Raw genomic sequence first — 26570 nt, 5'->3', positions numbered from 1 at the left:
ATTTAATGAAGAAGACGTTCGTCTGTCGGAAGTACCCCTTCATCCAACGGAAGTTTAGAATTTCAAGATGGCGCTGGAAGGAATGGACCATAATGTAAGTGATTTCGTTGTCTTTAGGATGACTATCACACTTTTGAGAAATTATTGTAGATAAGGCATTGATTAGACACTGAACAGTGTGTTCTGTAAAGTTGGTGCTCGTCAGAAGACGGTTGAACTGTTTTGAATGGACCAAAACGTTCTGTCAAAAATAGAGAATCCTGCCAGTTTGCTGTCTCATTGTAAGCTACTTTTAGCTAGCTAGCTAGCTAACTGTTTGCTTTCTAGCTAGTTAATCGAATTAATTATGTTTGTTTCAGTGACATTCCTTATTTTTGTGACTATGCATAACTTGGCATAAGTTAAGTATAATGGACAACAAAAAAATATAGCTAGTTAAGTAACGTTAGCTAGCTAATTTAGTTAGCCGCTAGTATGACATTTTTGTTAGTAAACTGGTAAAGATCTTATCTTAAGCTAGTCGTCTTTCTAGATAGCTAGTTAGGCCTATATATACACGTTAGTCACCTTGATGTTAATTATCTAGCTAACGTTATATACATTGTGTACTTGACAACTGTCCAACAACTATCTCAGTTATTAAACATGTATCGGTCTATTTGCAGATGGAGATGGAGGACAGTAAAGGTGGTTCTGGTCTCAGGCAATACTACCAGTCCAAGATAGAAGAGTTACAGGTAAGCAAACACAGGTTTTAATCCAAATGTACTAGCTAACGTTACATGTTGTCTGTTGACACTGTAGTGACACTACTAATACAACTGTCAAGCTAAGAAGTAACTGGTCTCTCTGCCTCCAGTTGACAGTGAATGACAAGAGTCAGAATCTCAGACGTCTACAGGCTCAGAGGAATGAACTCAATGCAAAAGGTAGGAATTATGGTTATCTATCCAGAACAACAACAGCTAAACTTCTCTTCTAAATAGCAGTGTAGCTAACTAGATAGTAGTTAATTCATTGTGACAAAGCCTAAAGTTCAAGCCCCTGAGCTGACAAGGTACAGATCTGTCGTTCTGCCCCTGAACAGGCAGTTAACCCACTGTTCCTAGTTCGTCATTGAAAATAAGAATTTGTTCTTAACTAACTTGCCTAGTTAAATAAAAGTTAAAGAAAAAAAAAATGTAGCAATAATTGTGTGGATTATAAATTATCAATGCTGTGTCGGACTACTGTAATTTGATTGCACTCAGGAACATGCACATTATGAATTGTTCAAATCTATTTGCTTTGTCCCCAGTGCGTCTCCTTCGTGAGGAGCTGCAGTTGCTACAGGAGCAGGGTTCTTATGTTGGAGAGGTGGTGAGGGCCATGGACAAAAAGAAAGTGCTGGTCAAGGTGTGTATGAAGCTTTTTTTTTGCTGAAATGTGTAACAAACTTTTTTAGGTGATAAACTGTAGTTGCTCTTAGATGACATTGGCAGTCTACTGTACTATTGTGTCCAGGTCCATCCAGAGGGAAAATTTGTGGTGGATGTGGATAAGAATATTGACATCAATGATGTAAGTATGGAAACGTTGTTGTTGATATTTCACTACATTGTGGAGAGAACTTAATGTTTCTATGTACAAAGGTAGATGTACCTGTGTACAGTTCAGATTATCAACACACCGGAACCATATTTTAACCACATTTATTTGTTTTTGTCAAATTGGAATAATTGTTAACACAATTAAGTTGAAAAGCAAAACATATCCAGATCCTATCCAGATGGCTGGACAGAAGATTATTATTCATGAATGTATGCACTGATTAACCCCGTTGCCCATTCCAACAGGTGACTCCAAATTGCCGCGTGGCACTGCGCAATGACAGCTACACCCTTCATAAGATCCTGCCCAACAAGGTGGACCCGCTGGTCTCCCTCATGATGGTGGAGAAAGTGCCTGACTCCACCTATGAGATGATTGGTGGCCTGGACAAGCAGATCAAGGAGATCAAGGAAGTGATTGAGCTGCCAGTCAAGCACCCAGAGCTCTTCGAGGCTCTCGGCATTGCGCAGCCCAAGGTGGGTAGCCCAAATGGAATAAATCCCTTATTGTGTTCCTGCTTAATTCAGATGTTGTATCATCTGTATATGTTAACCACTCTTACAATGTAAAGTCAAACAATTACCTTTTGCATTTGAGTTTACTTTATAAGCATATAGAGTAGGCAATGTCTGAAAGGGATGCAACACTCCAAAATCTACCTTTTGTCAGAACTTTTCATACGTTGTTGGCAGTGCCCTAAGGTCTTGTTCTGGTCATGTCTCATAGCATTCATCACATAAACCTCAACAGTCTTGATTGTCAGAAAGAACAGAAAGTGGCACCAGTTAATTCCAGCATAATAATCCTAAAATACATCATGAAATTTGAGATGCACTCTGTGTCATGTCTCTTAGGTTGTCTAACCCCCCTTGTTGTGTGTCTCTCCACCAGGGTGTGCTGCTGTACGGCCCCCCAGGTACAGGGAAGACCCTGCTGGCCAGAGCTGTGGCCCACCACACTGACTGCACCTTCATCAGGGTGTCCGGCTCAGAGCTGGTGCAGAAGTTCATTGGAGAGGGTGAGTCATCAACGGTCAGCCATTTCGGTTACCATTCGACAGGGTTCCCAACCGTGAAGTAATTCCGGTAATAACAAGGAATTAAAGTTAGGGAATTCCAGAATCAAGGAGATATGTTTTGCTGCTTCCATTCTCCAAATAGCTGCTGCTTAGCTCAAGCATGTTTAAGTGCATTTTACTACTTTTTCATGGAGAACCGCAATGAGTGAAAGTAGTGGGCTAAATGTCTCTCACCATGCGTAAAACAGAAGCTGTTATTATAAGTATTTCACTCGCATCACGCTGCTGGCTGAAACCCTGCTCTCTTCCTCATCCCAGGTGCCCGTATGGTGCGCGAGCTGTTCGTCATGGCCCGCGAGCACGCACCCTCCATCATCTTCATGGACGAGATTGACTCGATCGGCTCGTCACGTCTGGAGGGGGGCAGTGGGGGCGACAGCGAGGTGCAGAGGACCATGCTGGAGCTGCTGAACCAGCTGGATGGCTTCGAGGCCACCAAGAACATCAAGGTGGGTGACTCGTACACCACTCATCTTTATAATGCTTTATAAATTCTACTCTACAATAAAACTCACACTTATATAACACCACACACACAGTCTACACCCTTACTTAATTTGTATGCTATTACTCTGCTACACCACTCTTGACACCACTTTCTCTGCGGCTTTTCTCCACTGATTTCAATCTGCAGCTCTCCTGTCAGTACTGTCTGACAACACTTTCTTTCCACTGCTCACCAATCAATCACACGCTAGATATTCTATTCTCTATTCACTGTCCTCCCACGCAGTCTAGCACTCAACAACCTCTCAATCTGTATTTGCGTGTTCTCTGTACAAATAGACAAAACAACCAGTATTTTTTTAAAGACAATTCTATAGAAATTAGCAATAAATGCAGATTACAAGTATTTCATTGTCTAAATGTGTCAAATAGTAGTACAGTTTTTTAAATTTTTTTATATTTAGAATATACCAATGTGTTTAAAATCGATACATTTGATGTTTAAAGACTAAAAGCAGCTATGTCCATGTTGAGCAGTTCAGTGCTTGGAACTCCATCTCCGAGGCTGCCTCAGATTCCAAGCTGATGTCCACGTCTATCTAGGGCACCTTAATCCTGCTGCTCAGGTCCAGGCTGTAGCGGTGGGGCTGGCCAGAGGCATTGGCCAGCACGGAGTCCACCGTTGAGTGGTAGATCTTCTGGGGCGCTGTGACCTTTGATCCTCAGGGCCTTAGAACTGCCAGCGGGACTCCTCTCTGGGGATGGTGGGGGTGGACCGAAAGTCTGAGAGAACGGCAGCGTTTTTGACGAACCTGACCTCCAAGGGTTCCGCGAGCTCCTGCAGGCTCTCTTCCTGCTCCACCTCCCTCTTCCTCCTCTCCTGATGCTAGAGGGAAGGAGGGATGAATGGACAGAGAAAGAAAGAGTAGGTCAACACCACACAGTATGACAATCAGACCCTTAGCACTATCAAAGGGGAAATTGTGTTGCTCTGTAGCAGTACAGTACTCCGTGTACAAAACATTCAGGACAGTCTCAATTCATCAGGGCATAGACTCTACAAGGTGTCAAGTGTTCCACAGTGATGCTGGCCCATGTTGTGTTAAGTTGGCTGGATGTTTTTTGAGGGGTGTTCTTTATACACCCGGGCAACTGTTAAACGTGAACAATCCAGCAGCGTTGCGGTTCTTGACACACTCAAAACGGTGAGCATGGCACCAAACCCCGTTTAAAGGCTGTTGTCTTTCCCACTCTGAATGGCACACACAGACAATCCACGTCTCAATTGTCTCAAGGCTTAAGTATCTTTCTTTAACCTGTCTCCACTTCATTTGCACTGAAAGTGGATGACATCAATAAGGGGACATGGCTTTCACCTGGATTCACCTGGTCAGTCTATGGCATGAAAAGAGCTGGTGTTCCTACTGTTTGTGTACACTCAGTGTATATATATAATACAGTGACATGACTACCTCTGCCATGAGAGAAAAGTCGTTCAGTGAAGAACGTGACTGAGCTGGGCCTGGGGACAATAGAATTAGGAATTAAAATGAATCTTGTTATGATGGTCCTAAGGTCGGCAATGTTAGTCAGGGAGTTGGTTAACAATGGTTTGCCAGTGCTTTGATAAGATGGTGTTAAACTATGAATGTGAAGAATGTATATGCACTGTATGTGTGTGAGCTAGCCAGACCGTTTTAGAGGAATGATTCCATGAATTCTTCAAATTAACTGCCAATCTGCCAACATTCCATTCAAACAATGCAGTCAATCCACAACTACACTGGTTCAAATCAGTTTTATTTTTTTTTAATTTTTTTTATTTCACCTTTATTTAACCAGGTAGGCTAGTTGAGAACAAGTTCTCATTTGCAACTGCGACCTGGCCAAGATAAGGCATAGCAGTGTGAACAGACAACACAGAGTTACACATGGAGTAAACAATTAACAAGTCAATAACACAGTAGAAAAAAGGGGAGTCTATATATACATTGTGTGCAAAAGGCATGAGAAGGTAGGCAAATAATTACAATTATGCAGATTAACACTGGAGTGATAAATGATCAGATGGTTATGTAAAGGTAGAGATATTGGTGTGCAAAAGAGCAGAAAAATAAATAAATAAAAACAGTATGGGGATGAGGTAGGTGAAAATGGGTGGGCTATTTACCAATAGACTATGTACAGCTGCAGCGATCGGTTAGCTGCTCAGATAGCAGATGTTTGAAGTTGGTGAGGGAGATAAAAGTCTCCAACTTCAGCGATTTTTGCAATTCGTTCCAATCACAGGCAGCAGAGAACTGGAACGAAAGGCGGCCAAATGAGGTGTTGGCTTTAGGGATGATCAGTGAGATACACCTGCTGGAGCGCGTGCTACGGATGGGTGTTGCCATCGTAACCAGTGAACTGAGATAAGGCGGAGCTTTACCTAGCATGGACTTGTAGATGAGCTGGAGCCAGTGGGTCTGGCGACGAATATGTAGCGAGGGCCAGCCGATTAGAGCATACAAGTCGCAGTGGTGGGTGGTATAAGGTGCTTTAGTGACAAAACGGATGGCACTGTGATAAACTGCATCCAGTTTGCTGAGTAGAGTGTTGGAAGCAATTTTGTAGATGACATCGCCGAAGTCGAGGATCGGTAGGATAGTCAGTTTTACTAGGGTAAGTTTGGCGGCGTGAGTGAAGGAGGCTTTGTTGCGGAATAGAAAGCCGACTCTTGATTTGATTTTCGATTGGAGATGTTTGATATGGGTCTGGAAGGAGAGTTTAGAGTCTAGCCAGACACCTAGGTACTTATAGATGTCCACATATTCAAGGTCGGAACCATCCAGGGTGGTGATGCTGGTCAGGCGTGCGGGTGCAGGCAGCGAACGGTTGAAAAGCATGCATTTGGTTTTACTAGCGTTTAAGAGCAGTTGGAGGCCACGGAAGGAGTGCTGTATGGCATTGAAGCTCGTTTGGAGGTTAGATAGCACAGTGTCCAAGGACGGGCCGGAAGTATATAGAATGGTGTCGTCTGCGTAGAGGTGGATCAGGGAATCGCCCGCAGCATGAGAAACATCATTGATATATACAGAGAAAAGAGTCGGCCCGAGAATTGAACCCTGTGGCACCCCCATAGAGACTGCCAGAGGACCGGACAGCATGCCCTCCGATTTGACACACTGAACTCTGTCTGCAAAGTAATTGGTGAACCAGGCAAGGCAGTCATCCGAAAAACCGAGGCTACTGAGTCTGCCAATAAGAATACGGTGATTGACAGAGTCGAAAGCCTTGGCAAGGTCTATGAAGACGGCTGCACAGTACTGTCTTTTAGTTGATGCTAGGACAAGTAGAACATGCAACAAATACTGATATTGTATCATATAATAGCACTCACTGCTTTCCAAGAAAACATTTATGGTCTGTTTACATATACTGAACAATAATATAAATGCAACCATTTCAACGATTTTACTGAGTTACAGTTCATAAAAGGAAATCAGTCAATTGAAAAAAAATGAATTGGGCCCAGATCTATGGATTTCACATCATTGGGCAGGGGTGCAGCCTTGGGAGGGCATAGGCCCACCCACTGTGGAGCCAGGCCCAGACAATCAAGAGTTTTCCCCCACAAAAGGGCTTTATTACAGACAAATAGTCCACAGTTTCATCAGCTGTCCAGGTGGCTGGTCTCTGATGATCCCGCAGGTGAAGAAGCCGGATGTGGAGGTCCTGGGCTGGCGTGGTTGGACATATTGCCAAATTCTATAAAACGATGTTGGTTGAAATGAGCATTCAATCCTCTGAAAACAGCTCTGGTGTACATTCCTGCTGTCAGCATGCCAATTGCACGCTCTCTCTAAACTTGAGATATCTGTGGCATTGTGTTGTGACAAAACTGCCAGTTTTAAAATTCAGTATGTAGTATGCTTATTGGTCATAGTATGGATATAGTTAGAATGCCAAAGGTTCCCAGATGTCGTACTAAATTCACCAAGATACGAAGTATACAAGCAGTGGACACTTTCTATGCTTTCAGGGCCCATAATGCAGTTCTTCAGGAAATGGGCGGGGCTTCACAACGTTTTCAGATTTGAAGAAAACGAAGGACAATATGCAGCGGAAGTACAACAAGAGGGGATACAAATTCATTGCTTTAACCTATTATACGAAATGTTAAGAAAATGTTGAGCAATGTAATAAATGAATGACTTTTCACAAGTTACATTACACGTTATGTTGGCTGATGACGTTAGTTGGCTACTAATACATCGAACTTGCCAGTATATTAACTATATGCTATCTAACTACCCAACGTTTATTAACTTGATTATTCACATCATTCTTAGCTGAGTTTCTATCGTCGTTATGCATTCTCAATGGACATGGTTTATTCTGGCTATCTACTCCGATTTCAGAGCACTTTCATCTGAATGAGCCAGAGCCAGAATAATTGTTGAATTTACGAATGTTCAACACCTGTAGAATATGGCCGGTGTCGGTAAATGTTGGCAAGAAATAGCGTAATTAACTTGTTGCCAGAAGCACAGTTAGTCACCAACGCTCTGGATAACATGAAAACAGTCTAACCAGCTCTGCTATGGCTAGTAAAATGGTCAGTAAGCTGTTCTCTCATTTGTATATGAAAGTATCTAGCAAGCTAGCCAACGTTAGCCTGTTAGCTTGGGTTTAGGGAATTGACAGTGTTTGTTTTATTTATTTTTTATTTAACCTTTTATTTAACGAGGCAAGTCAGTTAAGAACAAATTATGATGGACGACGCTGGGCCAATTATGTGCCACCCTATGGGACTCCCAATACCAGCCAGTTGTGATACAGCCTGGATTCGAACCAGGGAGTTTGTAGTGACGCTACTAGCGCTGAGATTCAGTGCCATAGATCGTTGCGCCACTCGGAACGCTCAACCTCGGCCAGAGCATCCGGTGTGCACTCGGTCCATCTGTCCTCTCGGAGTATTCAATCTGACAACACTCTGGATTTACTAAGTCCCAGAGCTCTTTCTACTGCTTTGTATGATGCCCACGTGTACCTGGATTGCTATACCTGGATTTGAAATGTTTCAATTTCTTGAGCGAATCTCTAAAAAAAATGCACAGATTGGCACAGTTGTAAAAGCAAGACCACCTAAGACTATAGTATAACGTTAGGATTCATCTTCCTATCATATGTTTCTAATTCTGTTCAATTTACAGAACAAATGTTGTGTGGAGTAGCTGGGAGTCATTTGTGTTCGGATGTGTTAATTTCCTAAACCCTTTAGGTCTAATGTTCTTGCAATCTACAACCTACTTTTCCCACACTGCAGTCTTTTGTCTTCATGAAGTATTCATACCCCTTGACATATTCCACATTTTGTTGTTACAGCCTGAATTCAACATGGATTAAACACATTTCTCACCCATCTACACACTACCCCCATAATGAGAAAGTGAGAGCATGTTTTTAGAAATGTTTGCTAATTTATTAAAATTGGAGACATATCTAAATTACATAAGTATTTCACACCTAAGTCAATACTTTGTAGAAGCACCTTTTGGCGGCGATTACTGCTGTGCAATATTTGCCCATTTATTATTTTAAAAATGATTCAAACTCTGTCAAGTTGATCGTTGCTAGAAAGCCATTTACATGTCTCGCTATAAGATTTAAGTCTAAACTGTAACTAGGCCACTCAAGAACATTCAATGCTGTCTTGGTAAGCAACTCCAGTGTATATTTGGTCTTGTGTTTTACGTTATTGTCCTGCTGAAAGGGGAATTAATCTCCATGTCTGTTGGAAAGCAAACTGTACCAGGTTTTCCTCTAGGATTTTTCCTGTGCTTATAGCTGTATCTGTTTTTTTTAATCCTAAAATAAACTCCATGGTCCTTGCCGATGACTAGAATACCCATGCAGCCGCCACCCTGCTTGAAAATATGAAGATTTGCACGCCGTTATGTGTTGTTGAATTTGCCCCAAACATGACACTTGGTATTCAGGACAAAAAGGTTATAAGTGTCTTATTGCAAACAGGTGCATGTTTTGGAATATTTTTATTATTATTCTCTACGGCTTACTTTTCACTCTGTCATTTAGGTTAGTATTGTGGACTAACTACAATGTTGTTGATCCATCCTCAGTTTTCTCCTATCACACTAATCCCTGAGCAGTTTCATTCCTCTCTGGCAACTGAGTTAGGAAGGACACCTGTATCTTTTGTGGTTACTGGGTGTATTGATACACAATCCAAAGTCGAATTATTAACTTCACCATGCTCAAAGGGATATTCAGTATCTGCTTTTTATTATTTTTACTCATCTACCAATCGGTGCCCTTTGCGAGGCATTGAAAAACATCCTTGGTCTTTGTGGTTTAATCTGTGATAGAAATTCACTGCTTGACTGAGGGACCATGCAGATAATTGTATGTGTGGGGTACGCAGAAGTCATAAAAAATTTTTAGCCACTATTACTGAACACGGAATGAGTCCATGCAACTTATGATATTTGTTAAGCACATGTTTACTCCTGAACTTTAGGCTTGCCATAACAAAGGGTTGAATACTTATTGACTCAAGACATTTCAGTTTTTAGTTAATACAAATTTTAAAAATGCACACTAAATTCTACTTTGACATTATGGGGTATTGTGTGTAGATCAATGACACAATATTTATTTAATACATTTAAAATTCAGACCATAACATATCACATTTACATACGTTTTCAGACCCTTTATTCGGTGCTTTGTTGTTACACCTTTAGCAGCGATTACAGCTTCTTCTTGGGTATGACGCTACAAGCTTGGCACACCAGTATTTGGGAAGTTTCTCCGATTCTTCTCTGCCTCACCTCCCTGACCAAGGCCCTTCTCCCCCGATTGCTTAGGTTGGCCGGACGGCCAGCTCTAGAAAAGTCTTGGTGGTTCCAAACATCTTTCATTTAAGAATTACGTGGGACCTTTTATAAAGACGGTTGTGCCTTTCCAAATCATGTTCAATTGAAAAACCTGTTTTGCTTTGTCATTATAGGGTATTGTGTGTGGATTGAGGATTTTTATATTTAACATTTTGTATTTAATCCATTTTAGAATAAGGCTGTAATGTAACAAAATGTGGAAAAAGTCAAGTGGTCTGGATACTTTTCGAATGTACAGTATATAGATAAGAAGGGCATACCAAAGAAGCCAATAGGGAGAAGGTGAATAAATACACCTCTGCCGTCTTCAACCAGGATCTCAACGATCACTGCCTCATTGCCTGCGTCCGTAATGGGTCCGCGGTCAAACGACCACCCCTCATTACTGTCAAACGCTCCCTAAAACACTCCAATGAGCAGGCCTTTCTAATCGACCTGGCCCGGGTATCCTTGACCTCATTCCGTCAGTACAGGATGCCTGGTTGCTCTAAAAGTGCTTTCCTCACCATCTTAAATAAACATGCCCTGTTCAAAAAATATAGAACTAAGAACAGATATAGCCCTTGGTTCACCCCAGACTTGACTGCCCTTGACCAGCACAAAAACATCCTGTGGCATACTGCATTAGCATCGAATAGCACCCGCGATATGCAACTTTTCAGGGAAGTCAGGAACCAATATACTCAGCCAGTTAGGACAGCAAAGGCTAGCTTTTTCAAACAGAAATTTACATCCTGTAGCACTAATTCCCAAAAGTTTTGGGACAATGTAAAGTCCATGGAGAATAAGAGCACCTCCCCCCAGCTGCCCACTGCACTGAGACTAGGAAACACTGTCACCACTGGTAAATCCACGATATTTCAGATTTTCAATAAGCATTTTCTGCGGCTGGCCATGCTCCCCACCTGGCTACCCCTACCGGCCAACAGCTCTGCACCCCCTACAGCAAGGCACCCCCCCCGCTTCTCCTTCACCCAAATTCAGACCGCTAATGTTCTGAAAGAGCTGAAAAATCTGGATCCCTACATATCAGCTGGGCCAGACAATCTGGACCCTCTCTTTCTAAAATTATCCACCGAAATCGTTGCAACCCCTATTACTAGCCTGTTCAACCTCTCTTTTGTATCATCTGAGATCCCCCAAAGATTGGAAAGCTGCCGCAGTCATCCCCCTCTAGACCCAAACTGTTATAGACCTATACATAGTCTATCGGTAAATAGCCCACCCAATTTTACCTACCTCATCCCCATACTGTTTTTATTTATTTACTTTTCTGCTCTTTTGCACACCAATATCTCTACCTGTACATGACCATCTGATAATTTATCACTCCAGTGTTAATCTGCAAAATTGTAATTATTCGCCTACCTCCTCATGCCTTTTGCACACAATGTATATAGACTCTCCTTTTTTTCTACTGTGTTATTGACTTGTTAATTGTTTACTCCATGTGTAACTCTGTGTTGTCTGTCTGTTCACACTGCTATGCATTATCTTGGCCAGGTCGCAGTTGCAAATGAGAACTTGTTCTCAACTAGCCTACCTGGTTAAATAAAGGTGAAATAAAAAAAATAAAAAATATTAATCCTGCCCTGCCTTTTCTAAAATCTTTGAAAGCCAAGTTAACTTCTTATGGGCACCTGGCCAACATCCGGTGAAATTGCAGAGTGCAAAATTCAAACTACAGAATTATAAATATTTAACTTCCATAAAATCACAAGTGTAATACATAAAAAATAAAGCTTAACTTCTTGTTAATCCAGCCGCTGTGTCAGATTTCAAAAAGGCTTTACGGCGAAAGCACACTATGCGATTATGTGAGGACAGCGCCCCGCATACAAAAGCATGAAAAACATATTTCAACCAGGCAGGTGTGCCACGAAAGTCAGAAATAGCGATATAATAAATGCCTTACCTTTGATCTTCTTCTGTTGGCACTCCAAAAGGTCCCAGATACATCAAAAATGGTCATTTTGTTTGATAATGTCCTCCCTTTTATATCCATAACTCAGTTTAGCTAGCGCGCTTCAGTCAATCCACCCAGTTTCCCTGCATCAAAAGGCATACAAAATTAATTCCAAACGTTACTAATAAACTTTTCCAAACAAGTCAAACAGCGTTTATAATCAAACCTTAGGTACCCTAATACGTAAATAAACAATCAAATTTAAGACGGAGAATCATTATTGTCTTTACTGGAGAAAAATACCAAAGAATGCGCTCTCTTCCACTTGCTTGGAAACACTACAGCCAAAATGAGAGCCACCTAGAAAAACTACAATTTCTGGCTCATTTTCCCCAAAAAATTAGACATCTAGGAACTGCAATTTGGGACGATTTCGCCTTGTAATAAAAGTGACAGCCATTGAAAGCAGTGGTAGGCTGAATATTTCTTTGGGGGGGATGGTTTGTCCTTGGAGTTTTGTCTGCCATATCAGTTCTGTTACACTGACAGACATTATTCTAACAGTTTTAGAAACCGTAAAGTGTTGTTTATCCAAATTTACCAATTAGATGCATATCCTAGCTTCTGGGCCTGAGTAACAGGCTTTTCATCCGGATGTGAAAATACTGCCCCCTACCCAAGAGAGGTTAACAAAGATCACCAGCCATTTTGAATCCCACCGTACCTTCCCCACTATGCAATCTGGTTTCCGAGCTGGTCATGGGTGCACGTCAGCCACGCTCAAGGTCCTAGACGACATCATAACCGCCATCAATAAAAGACAGTACTGTGCAGCCGCCTTCACCGACCTGGCCAAGGCTTTTGACTGTCAATCACCGCATACTTATCGGCAGACTCAACAGCCTTGGTTTCTCAAATGACTGCCTCACCTGGTTCACCAACTACTTCTCAGATAGAGTTCGGTGTGTCAAATCGGAGGTCCTGTTTTCCGGACCTCTGGCGGTCTCTATGGGGGTACCGCAGGGTTCAAAACCTTGGGCCAACTATTTTCTCTGTATAAATCAATGATGTTGCTTCTGGCACTTCTTTGGACACAGTGTTAACAAACCTCCAAACGAGCTTCAATTCCATACAACACTCCTTCCGTGGTCTCCAACTGATTTTAAATGCTAGTAAAACTAAATGCATGCTCTTCAATCAATTGCTGCCCGCCCGCCTAGCGCCACTACTCTGGAAACTAGGCAGAATATGTGGACAACTACAAATACCTAGCTGTCTGGTTAGACTGTAAACTCTCCTTCCAGACTCACATTAAGCATCTCCAATCCAAAATTATACCTAGAATCTGCTTCCTATTTCACAACAAAGCCTTCTTCACTCATGCTGCCAAACATACCCTCGTAAAACTAACCATCCTACTGATCCTCGACTTCGGCGATGTCATCTCCCTCTAACTTTACAAAATAGCTTCCAATACTCTACTCAGCTACTCTACTCACTGTCTATCACAGTGCCATCCGTTTTGTCACCAAAGCCCCATATACTACCCACCACTGTGACCTGTATGCTCTCGTTGGCTGGCCCTCGCTACATATTCATCGCCAAGCCCACTGGCTCCAGGTCATCTATAAGTCTTTGCTAGGTAAAGCACCGCCTTACCTCAGCTCACTGGTCACCATAGCAACACCCACCCGTAGCACGGGTATATTTCACTGGTCATCCCCAGAGCCAACACCTGCTTTGGCCGCCTTTCCTTCTAGTTATCTGCTGGCAATGACTGGAACAAATTGCAAAAATCACTGAAGCTGGAGTCTTATATTTCCCTCTAACTTTAAGAAATCAGCTGTCAGAGCAGCCAACCGATCACTGTGCACAGCCCATCTGTAAATAGCACACCCATCTACCTCATCACCATATTGTTAATTATCTTCTTGCTCTTTTGCACATCAGTATCTCAACTTGCACATCATCATCTGCACATCTATGACTCCAGTGTTAATGCTAAATTGTAATTATTTTGCCTCTATGGCCTATTTTATTTCCTTACCACCCAAATCGTCTACATTTCCACACACTGTACATAGATTTTTCTGTTGTGTTATTGACAGTACTTTTGTTTGTGTAAGTCTGTTGTTTTTGTCGCACTGCTTTGCTTTATCTTGGCCAGGTCGCAGATGTAAATGAGAACTTGTTCTCAACTGGCCTCCCTGGTGAAATAAATTAAAAATAAAGCTGAATAAGACCCAAAGGACTAAAATTGTATGTTAAATGTGTTTTTACTCCCTCAGGTCATCATGGCCACCAACCGTATTGACATCCTAGACTCTGCCTTGCTCCGACCCGGCCGCATCGACAGGAAGATCGAGTTCCCCCCTCCCAATGAAGAGGTCAGTACAGCCCCATATTTTATTTTTTTGCCCCTAAAACATTGTGTTTATCAATATATGAGTCATACATTTATTTTAGTGTCAATCTCGTCATAAACACATTTAATTTATTTAAATTCAGCCCACAACTGGCATCAAAGTAATCATCAATTCTGAGCGCAGCACCACGAGACCTAGTCGTAATGCCCATGGTCAATTTGGTTTGACATTCGATATCCCTATGGGGCTAGCTAGAGGCCATCAATAAATTACACTATGTACATGGGTCAATATTTTTAACTGTCAACTCCAAATTTCAATGGCTTAACCTCAAACCAACTATAAATTGTAGAAATTCATCTACAAATATCGAAAGCATTTGAGACAACTAAAAGATGTGCAACAGGAAAATATTATTGACGGACCCTAATTAGCCCCAGAGATAGACTATCCAATGTCAAACCAATTTTGCCACAGTCGCACACCAGCCAGCTGAAGCTAGTTGAAGAAGAAGTTGACTAGCACTAGCTATACTAGGTGACTTCAAGACGTAAGACCTGGTTAGACTGTTTCAAGTTATCTAGAAGGGTAAGTGACTATAACTGCATACTGTTTTGTCAGGGTGGCTGTACAAAAGCTTGCCACATGCGAACACACAAGACGACCACAGTAACCCCCCCTCATTCACGGTAAACGCTGCATATGTCGGCTCAATTGGAAATGAACTTTAAATGTCAAGCACACTATAATGCTGATTGAATTGAATCCCCGCCTCGGTATGCCAAGACAGCACAGTGCAACATATTTAGACTGTTGGTAGTAATGATTACATCTGTTGGTGTTCTGTACCATTTGTTCATTTAAAAAAAATAAATGATTTAAATTAAGGATTTATGCCAATGAGTCTAGTCCAACATCTTTACGGTCTCCTCACACAAATATTTTTGTATTTGCGTTGACACTTATTCAGCTTCATGTAAGCAGCTTGCTACTACAGTGTCTGCTCCTCCTTAGGCCCGTTTGGACATCCTGAAGATCCACTCAAGGAAGATGAACCTGACGCGTGGAATTAACCTGAGGAAGATTGCAGAACTGATGCCTGGAGCCTCTGGGGCTGAAGTTAAGGTAATGGACAGAGACGCACAGTTTGGAATGGGGCCCACCAAATGAAGGCTAGCACAGACAGTTCAGTGTATGATGGGTAGTAAGGAAAACTTTGGCCCCGTCCAGAGATGACCCCTACCCCACAGTTTGGAATGGTTCATTGTAGTGGATACATGTCCAACTGGGCTTGACATTTACGGTATATGTAGAATATCAGGATAGAATAACCACAGACTTGATACTCCACAAGTTATGGAATGGGGCCCACCACATTAGGGCTAGCACATGCACAAGGGCAGAACATGTACAACTATGGCTGTGGCGGTGACCATATTATCAGACATGACCACAGTAAAATCATGATAATATCCTCTTATGCACTCTGGACATGTGTTCCCAACTCGCTAAAGATCTTCAAGTTGCTAATGGATGGTACTCAGGGCTATATTGTCACTCTAACCACTCTGACAACAATGCAGATGCAGTTAGAAAATCACAAACACTTATCATCAAACCAGTATGTGCTTTTAAAACTCACCTCACCGTGATTGATCAATATGAAGCAAGAAGTTCAACAACAGGTTGAAACTGAGTGGGAAACATAGTTGTTGAGGATGTTGTTTCAATGCCTAACAATGAAATGGACAGCTCTTTATAAGTTGATGATTAATGAAACTCAACCATATACATATTAGAGTTTATGCAAACTCATAGGCCTATATACTGCATGAGCTCAAGCCTGAAAAAAAAACAGGTATTAAAATAATGATTGTGCTGTTATAGCCTACCACATATTAAACACAGCAAATACAAAAAACTGATTTAAGATCACCTACATGACCAAAAGTAGTGAACAACTCATTCTAAAATCATGGGCGTTAATATGGAGTTGGTTCCTCTTTGCTGCTATAACAGCCTCCACTCCTCTGGAAAGGCTTTCCACTAGATGTTGGAACATTGCTGTGGGGGCTTGCTTCCATTCAGCCATGAGCATTAGTGAGGTCGGGCACTAATAGTCAGCGTTCCAATTCATCAAAGGTGTTCAATACGGTTGACGTCAGGAGGCCTGGAGATTCAAAACGTGTTTATGTTAATTGACTGTAAATTACCATGAGACCGGCATTCTTTTGCATGACAAATAAACGTCTGACAAAATGTCATGACCGCCACAGCTCTATGTACAACGAGCCATCCTGAAACATCCCCAAGTCCAGGGATTGGTAACCATGTTCCTGGAGTGCCTTAGTGTTTGACCACTGTCGGTCTTACTTACTTTTTCTTATTTCACCTTGGATAAACCTTTTGTTTCTGTTCCATTCCTCAGGGTGTGTGCACCGAGTCAGGGATGTACGCCCTCAGGGAGAGGAGAGTGCACGTCAACCAGGAGGACTTTGAGATGGCTGTCGCCAAGGTTAGTCTTCTATCAATGTTACTGTCTTAACACTCCAAGAGACAGTTTGTCTCTATTTTACCTCTAGCTCCCTTTTGTCCATATTATGCTGAATGTAATCAATACTACACTGAACAAAAATATAAATGCAACATGCAAAGTGTTGGTCCCATGTTTTATGAACTGAAATAAAATGTTTCAGAAAGTTCCCATATGCACAAAAGGCTTATTTCGCTCAAATGTTGTGCACAAATGTTTATATCCCTGTTAGTGACCATTTCTCCTTTGCCAAACCACCTGACAGGTGTGGCATATCAAGAAGCTGAACATTACACAGGTGCACCTTGTGCTGGGGGGACAATAATAGGCAACTCTAAAATGTTCAGTTTTTATTCACAACACAATGCCACAGATGTCTAAAGTTGAGGGAGCATGCAATTATTAACTGACTGCAGGAATATCCAACAGAGCTCTTTCCAGATAAGTGAATGTTCATTTCTCTACTATAAGCTGCCTCCGGCGTCATTTTTAGAGAATTTTAGCAATATGTCCAACCAGCCTCACAACTGCAGACCATGTGTAACCACGCCAGCCCAAGACCTCTACATCCGGCTTCTTCACCTGCAGGATCATCTGAGACCAGCCACCTGGACAGCTGATGAAACTGTTTACACATCTAAAGAATTTCTGCACAAACTGTCAGAAACCGTCTCCGGGAAGCTCTTCGGCGTGCTCTGTGTGCTCATTGTCCTCACCAGGGTCTTGACCTGACTACAGTTCGATGTCGTAACCGACTTCAGTGGCCAAATGCTCACCTTCGATGGCCACTGGAAAAGTGTGCCCTTCACGGATGAATTCCAGTTTCAACTGTACCGGGCAGATGCAGAGCATAGCGTGTGTGGAGTCGTGCTGCCGAGCGGCTTTCTGATGTCAACAGAGTGTCCCATGGTGGTGGTGGGATTATGGTATGGGCAGTCATAAGCTACGGAAAATGAACATAATTGCATTTTATCGATAGCTATTTGAATGCACAGAGATACCGTGACGAGATCCTGAGTCCCATTGTTGTGCCATTCAATCAGCCTGATCAACTCTGTGAAGGACATGTGTCGCCCTGCATGAGGCAAATGGTGATCACACCAGATACTGACTGGTTTTCTGATCCATGCCCCTACTTTATTTTATTTTTAAGTCATCTGTGATCAACACATGCGTATCTGTTTACCCAATCATACGACATCCATATATTAGGGGCTAATGAATTGATTTCAATTTCCTTATTCCCTTATATGAACTGTACCTCAGTAAAGTCTTTGCAATTGTTGCATGTTGCGTTTATTTTTGTACAGTGTAGTTACTCTTGATCAGAGATTTTGTATAAAATAAAAAGGATCTATACTGGTCCCAGATCGGTTTGTAGTCTTTCCAACTACTATGGTCATTGTCATGCCAAACAGTTTGACACGTGACTATACAAAGCTCAAACAGATTTTGGACCATCTTGTCAGCGTGTCAATTGCATTAATACAATACAAAAATACCCATAAAAATCAGTGTTTAAGTTGGATTTATTTTAGTCTGAGTTTTTTATTTTTTACATGGACTGTGCACATTAATCAACGTTTCAGTAAAATGTCCGGTTTAGCCAGCTGGCTAATTTTCAACCGCAGTCCCTGGGCAGGTTATTAAAAACAATTACGCTGCGTCTCAATCCACTGCACCTATGTCAGCCTTCCACGTCTGCGATGGCAGGTGGCAGAGCTACAGCTCTGTTTGTCAGATCAGGAGACATCCCAGAAATCTGTCTTTAGTGTTTTACGCTGCGTCTCAATCCACTGCACCTATGTCAGCCTTCCACGTCTGCGATGGCAGGTGGCAGAGCTACAGCTCTGTTTGTCAGATCAGGAGACATCCCAGAAATCTGTCTTTAGTGTTTTACACTGCGTCTCAATCCACTGCACCTATGTCAGCCTTCCACGTCTGCGATGGCAGGTGGCAGAGCTACAGCTCTGTTTGTCAGATCAGGAGACATCCCAGAAATGTGTCTTTAGTGTTTTACACTGCGTTTCAATCCACTGCACCTATGTCAGCCTTCCGCGTCTGCGATGGCAGAGCTACAGCTCTGTTTGTCAGATCAGGAGACATCCCAGAAATGTGTCTTTAGTGTTTTGCTCTACGACCCCCACGGGACTCGTCTGAAGTCAGTACTAACTACTTCTGTCTGTAGTGACTGTTGTTGCGACACCAGATGTTTTAGTTGGATACCAGGTTTAGTATCATAATACTCTATCCTAACGATACTCATTACCAAAACGATATCACAGCAACAAAATAAGAACTGTGGGGCTTTTTTTATTTTTTACATTGAGCAATATGTTGGTAACTGGACGAACAAGTAGAATATCTACTCTGTATTACATTTCTTACAAAAATACAACACCATATTAAATACCAGAAGAATACCATCAATTTGCCTTATGCAAAACTATTCAGAGCAGACAAAATAATGGAACAATTACATTATCAGGGTTAATTTGTTAATCTGTGGCCATAATATTTGGTCTAATGGCATTCATTACAGCTCATTAATTTAATGTATTCAATTAAGTTTAGTTCCAAAACGACAAACACTTTGAAGCTCATTTCTGAAGCTTCTATATTGCAATAGACATGTAGTCTAAATGCCATAGAAATACAATGCAATTTACACATCATGCTACGATTCCCAGAGTGCATTTCACTTCCGAGAGTGCAAATGCGCCTTCCAGGGCTGGCTACTGCTAGCAAGCCCAGACAAACACAAAGTAGTTCAAGTATATTGCTGTGAAGTTGAGTGCATTTCACATTTACTTTTGGCTTTGTGTAATCATAATGCTCACATGAATGTCATGCAGAATACATATGTTCATGTCATTGTCACTCAAATGATTCACATTTAGTGGAATAACGACAACGTTACAATGAATGCCATGTGTAAAATCATTTTGGAACTGAACCTCCCTTGCACTGCTTTGTTGCACCTTTTTGTTGTTTCTGTGGTTTGGCCCTCATCTGCTCTGTAATCAACGTATTCCCATAGTTTGCTTCTTTAGCCAGTTTTGTAAACAAGCTGCGGGCATGGTGGTAAGGTGTTTTCATTAGAAGAGAGTGAAAGGGAGGATACCTAGTCAATTGTACAACAGTGCGTTCAACTGATATGCGTCTCTTGCATTTAACCCAGTCACGCTGCCTGCATTTTCTCTCTGGCTTGCTTCTCACTGTGTTAGCTGCATGTGCAAGCGCATCCTTGTAGCTACTGCCCCCTTGAAGATTCAGAAAATTACTAGACTCGATCCTCTCAATCCGTATATGATGTGAGACACATGGCATAAGTACCAAACGTTTTTTCATGTTTTGGTATCAGAAAAAGTACAGATGTTTCGGTATACATTGCAACACTGACCAAACTATGGAAACGGGAGACTCACAAACACAGTGGTGTTCTCTCCGTGTTGCCCCCTACAAGTGTCACAGGACTCATCTGAAGGTAACCCGATACCAGTTTAAAAAAGATTGAAAGTATGGAAGTACTTTCTTGTATCTCCTAGATATAGGACAGACATTTCAAAACCTTATTTTCTTATGATTTATTTTTTGACTGTCTGTTTTACCATGTATCAATGAGTTATTCCATGCATTTCTATGGGCTATAGCCAGTGGTCTAAAGTACGACCAATTTGTTTACATATGCAACAAAATATTTTGCTGTGTGTCCAGGAAAAAAATCTCCCAGATAATTGTTCTAATGATAATTCTCCGCTGTACCGTTGTTTCTGATTGTCCTAGAGGGAAAAAGTCAGTGCAAATTCGATGGCACCATTATAGAGCGGAAACAGCTTGCTTCTAGCACACGCCCGTGTAGTTTTAATCTGGGCTGTTAAAACGACTCGGGTGTCGTTAACCCTTTGTTTAAAAACGTTTCAGTCATTACATCATTGGCTTGCTAGCTAATTTGACCACATTGTTACAGTCTTATAAATCCCTCAGCAATCTACACAAAATGCCCCATAATGACAAGCAAAAACAGGTTTAGAAATTTTTGCAAATGTATTAAAAATAAAAAGTATTCAGACCCTTTCCTATGAGATTTGAAATAAAGCTCAGGCGCATGCTGTTTCCATTGATCATCCTTGATGTTTCTACAACTTAGTTGTAGTCCACCTGTGGTAAATTCAAATAATTGAACATGATTTGGAAAGGCACACACCTGTTTATATAAGGTCCCACACTTGACAATGCATGTCAGAGCAAACACCAAGCCATTAGGTCGAAGGAATTGTCCGTAGAGCGCCGAGAAAGCATTGTGTCGAGGCACAGATCTGGGGAAGGCTACCAAAAGATGTCTATAGCATGGAAGGTCCCCAAGAACAGAGTGGCCTCCATCATTCCTATATGGAAGAAGTTTGTAACCACCAATAATCTTCCTAGAGCTGGCCTCCAGGCCAAATTACGCAATCGGGGTAGAAGGGCCTTGGTCAGGGAGGTGACCAAGAACCCGATGGTCACTCTGACAGAGCTCTAGAGTTCCTCTGTGGAGATGGGCGAACCTTCCAGAAGGAAAACCATCTCTGCAGCGCACCACCAATCAGGCGGGAGCCACTCTTCAGTAAAAAGGCACATGACAGACTGCTTGGAGTTTGCTAAAAGACACCTGAAGACACTCAGACCATGAGAAACCAGATTGAACACTTTGGCCTGAATGCCAAGTGCCACGTCTGGAGGAAACCTGGCACCATCCCCACGGTGAAGCAAGCATGCTGTGGGGATGTTTTTCAGCGGCAAGGACTGGGAGACTAGTCAGGATCAAGGCAAAGCTAAACGGAGCAAAGTACAGAGATCCTTGATGAAAACCTGCTCGGGACCTCAGACTGGGGCGAAGGTTGACCATCCAATTGGACAACGACCCTAAGCACACAGCCTTGAGTGGCCCAACCAGAGCCCAGACTTGAACCCGATTGAACATATTTTCAGGATAGACCTGAAAATAGCTGTGCCGCATTTCTCCATTCCATCCTGACAGAGCTTGAGAGGATCTGCAGAGATGAATGGGAGAAACTCCCCAAATACAGGTGTGCCAAACTCGTAGTACCATACCCTTGAAGAATCAATGCTGTAATTGCTGCCAAGTGTGATTCAAAAAAGTGCGGAGTAAAGGCCCTGAATACTTATGTAAATGTAATATTTCAGTTGTATTTTTTATAAATTGGCACAACTTTCTAAAAAACGTTTTTTGCTTTGTCATTATGGGGTATTGTGTAGATTGAAGGGGGGAGGGGGGATTTAATATATTTTAGAATAAGGCTGTAACGTAAAACAAAATGTGGAAAAGGTCAAGGGGTTTGAATACTTTCCGAAGGCACTAGGTCTACAGGATATCAATGATAATAGCAATGAGTGAATGACATCTCTTGCAGATTTTGTACAATTTTCTATGTAATTTATCTCAATATGAAAATAGTGCTTTTACACAGTAAAGAAACCCAATATTCCACAAATGACTTTGTAATTTCAATGACTGGTATTTGTATCAGCATTTCAGCTTTTATAATAAACGAATGTCTTTTACATTGTAATAAACTAAAGGTTTATACTTTTAGGGATTGAAATGGACAGACCCTTTTCCCCAGAGTTTGTTGTTTTGTTGATTACTGATTTTAATTTGGCTCCTTATGACGAGGTCCATTATCACTGGCTAACGACCCCTGCCCTGTGTCTTTCCAGGTGATGCAGAAGGACAGCGAGAAGAACATGTCCATCAAGAAACTCTGGAAGTAGACCTTTGGGATTTTTTGGGACCCGAACGCAGATATTTACCTGCAAAGTCAAACATGTATATTTTTACTCTTTTGTTTTAAGATTGGTTTATAATTGTTACCCAAAATTAAGTCTAAAATAAAATGGTGTCTCCCCACTGAGAAACAAGTCCCCCATTTCCATTTTTTTCCCACCCTCTCTCCTGTAGCCTGATCCAAGGTCTGTTTGTGCTTGGTAGCCTACACAACTATAGGAGTTGGCTATACAGGCTCTCTCCCCCCGCATTCAAGGTAAATACTGCAGATGTTGGCTCAATTGGAAATGACCTTTTAAATGTCACGCGCTATATATAGCCTGGTTTCTGATTGAATCCCAGCCTGAATAAGGAATTACTCCTCTTAACAGAATTCCAGGGTTTTTTATCTTTTCTTTCCTCGATTCCTTGTGTCCCATCTTCTCTCCACTCTCATCCAATAGATCTCATCCATTGGTTTGTGCAGGGCCTAGTAGAGCCCTATGCTGTAACAACAAGTCGTGAACCACTTTTTACAAGCCCACAACCCAATCATCAGATTACGAAAACCACATCTTAATGCAAGGTATAACCGGGGCTAGAAGGTCAATGACATGTGAGGCCAAATAATCAGGGTCACCTTGCATCAAGCTCATACAATGAGAAAGAATGAGCAGTACAATTTTTTTTTAAACAGTCCACAATGCAAAATAATTGATCTTGAGGTGACAACATCCAATACTTCTGATCCAACTTGAAATGGCAACGACACGTTTCACAAACAGACATCCATTGTCAAGAGCTAAGCAAACCCACGCAGTTTAAACTGATTCCACTGTATTCACTTGAGTCACCACCGATAGCTGTTCACCTTGTGGAGAGGTCCCATTCCCAAGTTCCCTCTTTATTCTCCACTCATCTTAATGTCCGTTTGCCACCACCAACACCATCACTCTGGCAGTGGTGGTCTCGTGATTTAGCGTAAATGCATGTGATTTTGTTCTGGTTTCTGAGATTATGGCAGAGAAACACTTCAGTCCAAATCCATTCCTATTATCTCAGTCACCACCTAGTTTCCATGGTTTACAGTAATGGAGCTTTATTGTATTATAATAGCCCCTCTGTAGCTCCAGGGATTGTATGCTAGGTGGTTTGGACCCAGTGGACCTCAATCTCAACACTGCAGTATGTCCCAGAGTTCTAAACGTCCTCACACTGTCAACTGCATTTATTTTCAGCAAACTTAACGTGTAAATATTTGTATGAACATAAGATTCAACAACTGAGACAAACTGAACAAGTTCCACAGACATGTGACTAACATAAATTGAACAATGTGTCCCTGAACAAGGGGGGGGGGGTCCTCCTAGCCATGGAACAGAGAGTGAGCGGAGAGCGAGAGATTCAGGAGTATCAGATGTTTTAAAAGTAATGTTTTTACTGTAGCTACTGGAAACACTGAGGATTGCAAAGTGTATGGAAACTACGGGCTTCCACACAGGTGTGGTTCCTGGGTTAGTTCATCAATTAACATCCCATCATGCTTAGGTTCATGTATACTGAACAAAAATAAACGCAACATGTAAAATGTTGGTTTCATGAGTTGAAATAAAAGATCCCACGAATGTTCCTTATGCACAAAAAGCTTATTTCTCTGAACTGCACAAATTTGTTTGGATCCCTCTTAATGAGAATGTCTCCTTTGCCAAAATAATCCATCCACTTGACAGGTGTGGCATATCAAGAAGCTGATTAAACAGCATGATCATTGCACCTTGTGCTGGGGACAATAAAATGCCAGTAAAATGTGCAGTTTTGTCACACAACACAATGCCACAAATGTCTTAAGTTTTGAGGCAATTGGTATGCTGACCACCAGAGCTGTTGCCAGAGAACTGAATGTTAATTTCTCTACCATAAGCCACCTCCAACGTAGTTAGAGACTGTGGCAGTACATCCAACCGACCTCACAACCGCAGAACACGTGTAACCACGCCAGCCCAGGACCTCCACATGGTTTCATAAGAAAGGAAACCATATTGCATGGCTGTCTGTCACCAGATCTCAACCCATTTGAGATGTTGTGCCTGAGACACCAACAAGACACAAAATTATGGAATTTCTTGCGGAAGAATGGTGTCACATTCCCTCAATAGAGTTCTAGACACTTGTAGAATACATGCCAAGGTGCATTGACGTTGTTCTTGCTCATGGTAGCTCAACGCCCTATGTTGATGTTTCCTTTATTTTGGCAGCTACCTGTACGTAGGTATTATCCTGTCCATTTTAATGAATTTAGCCTATTTTGTTCTCAAATTGTGAAACTGAGCTGCTTTTCCCTTTTTCAGTGTATGTATGTCAATAGGATGCGATTGCTGTCCCTATGAGGGTGGGCGTGTCCCCATAGGTTGAGTTTGACTTAAAGGGAACTGCACCCGCAGACTTGGCCTCATTTTTGGGCTTGCTCCTCAAGAAATGCTGGCTGCCATGACAGAAGCCAAACATGAGTTGGCTTGGGATATGGGTCGATGTGAGTGTTCCTTGGGTGTGTCCTTGCCACCACCAAGACACACCAATCTGTCAGAACCTTGCCCACAGCTGTTAACCCCCACTCAGTCACAACAAACAAACCTCCTGCAGGTTGAGTTCGATAGCTACAGGCAGTAGGTATGGTGAGATGCCGGAAGAAGCTTTGCATAGGTCAGTACATGCACACCAATATTCCATTATTATTCAGAATCCTGAAGTATTCTATTTTTGAGTTGACGCATATGAACATCATATCCCGTTTACAATAACCCGAAAAGGCTTCTATTCCAATTATGAGAAACCCGGATAAGATGCCTGGGATAGGCTGATCTTAGACGGGATACAGTGGCATGTAAACATCCCGTTTACGATTGTTTTTCGCAGTTGCGCATGCTCAAATTTACATATCATGGTTGTTGTGTGATGATGTTTTCATCTGATTGTCAAACAAATCACTTCAAAAAGTAGGTTACCTGCGCAGTTCGATCCACTATAGCAATTCCATAATACATTTTGCTCATACTCTATATTTAAACAATAAGACCCAAGGAGGTGTGGTATATGGCCAATATAGACACGGATAAGGGCTGTTCTTCAGCACGACGCAAAGCGGAGTGCCTGGACACCACCCTTAGCCGTTGTATATTGGCCATATATCACAAACCCCCAGAGGTGCCTTATTGCTATTATAAACTGGTTACCAACGTAATTAGAGCAGTACAAATGCAAGTTGTGTCATACGTATGGTATAAGGTCTGATATCAGGGCTGTCAGCCAATCAGCATTCAGGGCTCGAACCACCCAGTTTATAATGGACCGTATAGCCTACTGGCTACTTTTACACCTAATTTAGACACGTTTGGGCTTATAATTTCATAACTTGTTGCCCTTGTAGACTAAATAAAGTAGCAGACACCAGAATAATGTCTTACATTGAGAGAATTAATGCATTAGTAATCTAGTTAACACCGTTAAAGTTGTCTGTTTCGTTTAGGGACCGGAGAGAAAACAACTACAAAACAGAAATATTGGTCCTGTGCAAAATGTCATCAGTTTGACCGGTTTTAAGGAAATGAAAAGCTGAGAAAACAATTAAACATGTTTCTGTTAAGACTTCAGTTTTTCTTGGGTGCATATTTTATGTGGTTGAAATACTGTCTGCTTGCATGTCAGTGTCAAAGATGAACTACGCGCGCATTCACATTTTCTCAAGAGATTCTACGCTGAAAGAAATCCATATTTCTCTGCTCCTGTTCCTGAGATAAAATTAACATTTGTTCTATATTTTTACTACAAGAAATGCATAATGCAAAAATTATATTTTGCTACCTGTGAGAGGTTATAGGCCTACAGTCAGTGTCCAGATTTCAGTTACTATTCCATTTAACCCATGACAGTGGTCATACCTTCGTGTGTAGTATATAGTGCCTTCAGAAAGGATTCAGACCCTTAGTC

The 26570-nt window shown here is 41.8% G+C and overlaps 1 protein-coding gene across 2 annotated transcripts; it reads left to right on the top strand.

Moving 5' to 3' along the window:
• Window positions 1–22738, top strand: LOC110498814 (26S proteasome regulatory subunit 8). Of its 2 annotated transcripts, none has more exons than XM_021575446.3 (12): window positions 1–94; window positions 666–737; window positions 860–929; window positions 1298–1395; window positions 1504–1560; window positions 1836–2066; window positions 2482–2608; window positions 2927–3117; window positions 14209–14307; window positions 15301–15411; window positions 16715–16801; window positions 22541–22738. In XM_021575446.3, exons 1-12 carry the CDS (start codon window positions 68–70, stop codon window positions 22592–22594), a joined length of 1224 nt encoding a protein of 407 aa, XP_021431121.1. In that variant the 5' UTR covers window positions 1–67; the 3' UTR covers window positions 22595–22738. The 2 variants fall into 2 exon arrangements, with proteins under 2 accessions (XP_021431121.1, XP_021431122.1); XM_021575447.3 differs by having other exon boundaries at window positions 49–281.
• The last annotated feature ends 3832 nt before the right edge of the window (window positions 22739–26570 follow it).

This window comes from Oncorhynchus mykiss, chromosome 20 (genome assembly GCF_057628025.1).
Source record: "Oncorhynchus mykiss isolate SJ-2025 chromosome 20, ASM5762802v1, whole genome shotgun sequence".
Lineage (NCBI taxonomy): Eukaryota > Metazoa > Chordata > Actinopteri > Salmoniformes > Salmonidae > Oncorhynchus > Oncorhynchus mykiss.
This window is presented reverse-complemented; position numbering and strand designations above follow the sequence as displayed.

Coding starts and splice junctions, on each gene's coding strand:
- LOC110498814 (XM_021575446.3), top strand. CDS start 68: ATGGCGCTGGAAGGAATGGACCATAAT. Junction 95..665: donor TGGAAGGAATGGACCATAAT/GTAAGTGATTTC, acceptor GTCTATTTGCAG/ATGGAGATGGAGGACAGTAA. Junction 2,067..2,481: donor TCGGCATTGCGCAGCCCAAG/GTGGGTAGCCCA, acceptor TCTCTCCACCAG/GGTGTGCTGCTGTACGGCCC.